This window comes from Tupaia chinensis, unplaced genomic scaffold (assembly GCF_000334495.1).
Source record: "Tupaia chinensis unplaced genomic scaffold, TupChi_1.0 Scaffold143646_2, whole genome shotgun sequence".
Lineage (NCBI taxonomy): Eukaryota > Metazoa > Chordata > Mammalia > Scandentia > Tupaiidae > Tupaia > Tupaia belangeri.
The window spans coordinates 70515-74588 of NW_006203495.1; the positions used below are offsets into that span (position 1 = coordinate 70515).

A 4074-nucleotide genomic window follows, 5' to 3' on the forward strand; every position below is an offset into this window, starting at 1 on the left:
TCTCAGGAAGATCGTGGCTGCGGTAGAGCACCATGAGACCCCCTGGGTGCCAGGGCCAGACTCGGCTCCAGCTCCCTCAGGGCCCTCCCCACATGGCCGGGCCTCAGGTCCCGCACCCCAGAGCGGAGCTGGGAACGGCCCGCCTCCGGCCGGGGCAGAGCAGGCCCAGCAGGCCTGAGCTGACCGCACCCTGCCCTCTCCGCAGACGCTGAACTCCGTCACGCCGCCGCTGAACGCAGAGGAGTGCAGCATCGCCCTGCTGCCCCGGAACCGCGACAAGAACCGCAGCGTGGACGTCCTGCCGCCCGACCGCTGCCTGCCCTTCCTCATCGCCACCGACGGGGACCCCAACAACTACATCAACGCGGCCCTGACTGATGTGAGCACGTGGGGGCCGTTCTGGGACCAGGCCAGGGGTACGACCCTCCTGTCCCCACTGACCGTCCTCACGAGCACTCCAGGAGGGGCTTCCCTCAGGCATGACACTCGACCTCAGTGGGGTCTGGGCTGTGGAGTTCAGGCAGGGCTGTCTCCAGGATTAAGCCCAGCAGAGCCTGGGGAGGAGGAGTCTCAGGGGGCTTTGGCTGTGGAGGTCCCGAGGTGTGGGTTTGGGCCTTGAGACCCGATATCTGCAGCCATGGGACCTTGTCTGACAAGCCGAGCCCCAGCTGCAGGACCTGGCCTGGGATGGTGACTTGCTCCTGGTGAGGTGTGAGGGTCAGGAGCCTTTTCGAAGTCCCTCGTCTGCCCATAGCTCAGGGCTCGCCTCCTTTCCCCATAGGATGTTCCAGGCAGAGCGGGAGGAGCTGGGGTTTTGGCCAAGGAAGGACTTCGGGAAGCTGCCCTCTGAGAGTGAGGAGCAGGGAGGCACGGTTGCACCCCTTTCTGTTCATGGGCCCTTGCAGGATGGCAAAGGGCAGGTCAAGGCTTGGTCAGGACCTGTGTCAGGGTCAAGGCTGGTCAGGAGCAGGGCCGGGGTCAGGGCGGGGCCAGCCTGGACGCCGGAGAGATGTGAGCTGTAGCTGCGGCCGGGGGGGTTGCCAGCTCACCCGGTGGGCACTGCCATGGCTGGGAGTCCTGGCTGGGCCGCGCTGTCCTGGGCGTGGGCTTGGACAGGACCTAGACGTCTGTTTATGTGGAATCTGGATTCTGCAGCCGGCCACAGGCCCTACCCCACACGCCTGCTTGCCTTTATTTTTATTTTTTTCTTTTTTTAACATGAAGTCACACCAGTCCCTTTGATTTCTCTTTTATTTTTAAAACGTTTTATTTATTAGGTCAGCCCCGTAACTTAGCAGTTAGGGGCCAGACCCACACGGCTAGCCCCGTAACTTAGCAGTTAGGGGCCAGACCCACACGGCTAGCCCCGTAACTTAGCAGTTAGGCCACACCCACATGGCTAGCCCCATAACTTAGCAGTTAGGCCACACCCACACGGCCAGCTGCACTAACTGCACTTTCGGCCCTGGACTGGCAGCTTGTAAAGCACGCTGGACTTGTGCGTGCCCGGAACCCCGACGGGCGGAGTGGGGGGACTGAAAGCGCTGTGGCTTGGCGTGCCGCAGAACACTGGACTGTTCCCTCTGGCGGGCATGGCCTCCTCTGGCGATAAAGAGTTGTGCTCGTTTATTTCTCTGTGGGAGCATGGCAGACAGGCATCCCTGTGGGTCTGCATGCCGATCGCCAGTCTCAGCTGGCCGGGGTGTGGCACATGTGTGCCCAGTGTGTTGTGAGAGGCCCCTGGACACTCGTCCCTTTGCCACGTGGCTCAGTGTTGGTACTGCACACCAGTGCCGCCGGCCCCTCTGCTTTCTTGACCCTTGCATTGGGGACGGGCGGGACAAGTCAATAAATGGATATAAAATGGGACGTTACCCATGGAAAGTTAACAGGAAACAGGCAGGCAGGAGAGGTTCTTATTTTATTTATTTTCTTATAAAATGCAATTCTTGTTTAAAAAATTTATTTTTAAGTTTTGCTACAAGGCATGAACGCTCACCAGAGAGACAGGCAGGGAGTGGTGGGCGGGGTGAGAAAGCACCCTTGGGGGTATTGCCATGCTGGAGTTCTTGGGGTCCTGGGCGTGCGTACACACGTGCCAGTGTGATCTTCAAGCCACCAGGTCTGGGACTTGAACTGTGCTCTTGGCCTTGTGGGATCCAGCTGCCTTAACCACCATGCTGCTGGCCGGCCCAGAACGTGTTTTTAATGTGGATTTTTAGGGTGTGTGTGGCTATTTTTTTTTAGAGAGATTTTTGCTATAGGGCATGTGCACTCGCCAGAGAGACAGAAAGCGAGAAATCATCCCCCTGGGGGGACTACCATGTTGCAGTCCCTTCTCCATGCTCCTTTTGGGGATTGTGGGCGTGCACACACATGTGCCCTGCCCGGTGTGAGCTTTAAGCTACCGGGTCTGGGACTCGAACCATGGTGGACTCCATGGGAGTCCGGCAACATAACCACCACCTGCTGGCCCAACGTGGCTACTGTTTTCTTTTACATTTTCAAGTTCATTTATTTCCAGAGGGGCTGGTGCCCCCTGATGGGTCTTTGGCCGGGTCACGAGCGTGGCCTGGGTGTGCCCACCGTGAGGTACATCTGAGATGTGCACACGGAGCTCCAGGTCGCAACACACAGCACGCCCCGCCCGCCCGGCTTGTAGCCCTTGTTGATTGAGTGGTATGGGAGAGCCTCCTGGAGGAGGCGGCATCTGGGGAGAGGCCCGAGGAAGTGAGGGAGTCCTGCAGACATTCGGGAAGCTTGCCCCAGGGAGCAGGGCTGGCAGGCGCGGGCTCCTCCAGCCTTTGCTGCTGGCACGAGCCTTTTGCAGGTCAGTTCCAGGGCCGTGGACCCTGCAGGCAGCTGGATGCTGAGGGATGTAGCTGCAGCTCAGGGGCAGGGGTGCGGCTGAGGCCTGGCGTGCAGGCGGCTGTAGCAGAGGTGTGACCTGTGGGCTGTGGACAAGCCCGCTGAGCCCCGGTTCCCTGCAGAGCTACACCCGGAGCGCAGCCTTCATCGTGACGCTGCACCCGCTGCAGAGCACCATGCGCGACTTCTGGCGACTGGTCTACGACTACGGGTGCACCTCCATCGTCATGCTGAACCCGCTGAGCCCGGCCAGCTCCACCTGGGTGAGGCCCGCCGGCCGGCCCGGCCCACTGCCCGATGCCCTGTCCTGCCAGCTGCTCCCGAGCCGGGTTTGCTCAGCCCTGGGGAGGTCGTGGGGGAGCCCAGACTGCTCTGGGCGGGGCTAACTGGGCAGGGAGGTGGGACGGTGAGCCATGCAGAGGGGAAAGCTCGTGCTGAGTTCATGTGCGGCGTTCCCAGGGCCTCAGGCGAACACGGAGGGGGCCCCCTCTCCTTGGGGCTGCGGTGGGGAGGAGCCTGGGGGCCATTTTGCAGATGTAGAAACTCTAGTCCTGAGAAAAGAGCCTTTCCTGGGCTCCAGGAAGAGCCAAGGCTAGACGCTGAGGCCCCAGCTGATGGCGTGTGTGCGTGTGTGTGTGTGTGTGTGTGTGTGTGCGTGTGTGGCTGCACATCCCCGTCCCCACACTGTCTCAGTCTGTGGTCTGACTCCCTGAAGGGGTCCTTGACAAGGAGCCAGGGTGCTGAGCTGCAGTGCAGCACCAAGACACCCCCTCTCTGCGAGGTGGTGCTGAGGGCCGGGGCAGTGAGAGGTTGGGCTGGGGGAGGAGGTTTGGGCGGGCCGGGAGATGGAGGCCTATCCTGGAAGATGGCAGCTGTACAGGGGCGTGTGTGCACGGGGCGTGCTTGCACGTATGTGTGGATTTCTGGCCGCAGGCAGTGGGTGCCCGAGCGCCAAACATGATGGCTCGTCTCAGCTGCTCACATGTGCCAGTGCAGGGGGCATCGGGCAGGGTGCACGGTGGACCCGTGGGTGGGGTGGAGGGCCATGTTGGAGGTGACTGCAATGAGGGGTGAGCTGGGGCGGGTGGGGCCTACTGGCCCAGCTCTCTGACCCGTGCCGCCCCAGCCCTGCCTGCAATACTGGCCCGAGCCGGGCCGGCAGCAGTACGGCCTCGTGGAGGGGGGGGTCGTGTCGGGGACGGCAGG

The 4074-nt window shown here is 61.7% G+C and overlaps 1 protein-coding gene across 1 annotated transcript in view; it reads left to right on the plus strand.

Moving 5' to 3' along the window:
- Positions 1–4074, plus strand: part of PTPRU (protein tyrosine phosphatase receptor type U) — a 70301-nt gene that overhangs the window by 61765 nt on the left and 4462 nt on the right. Inside the window, 2 exon segments of the mRNA XM_027766734.1 lie at positions 206–379; positions 2991–3131. Of these exon segments, the coding sequence (XP_027622535.1) occupies positions 206–379; positions 2991–3131 (315 nt within the window).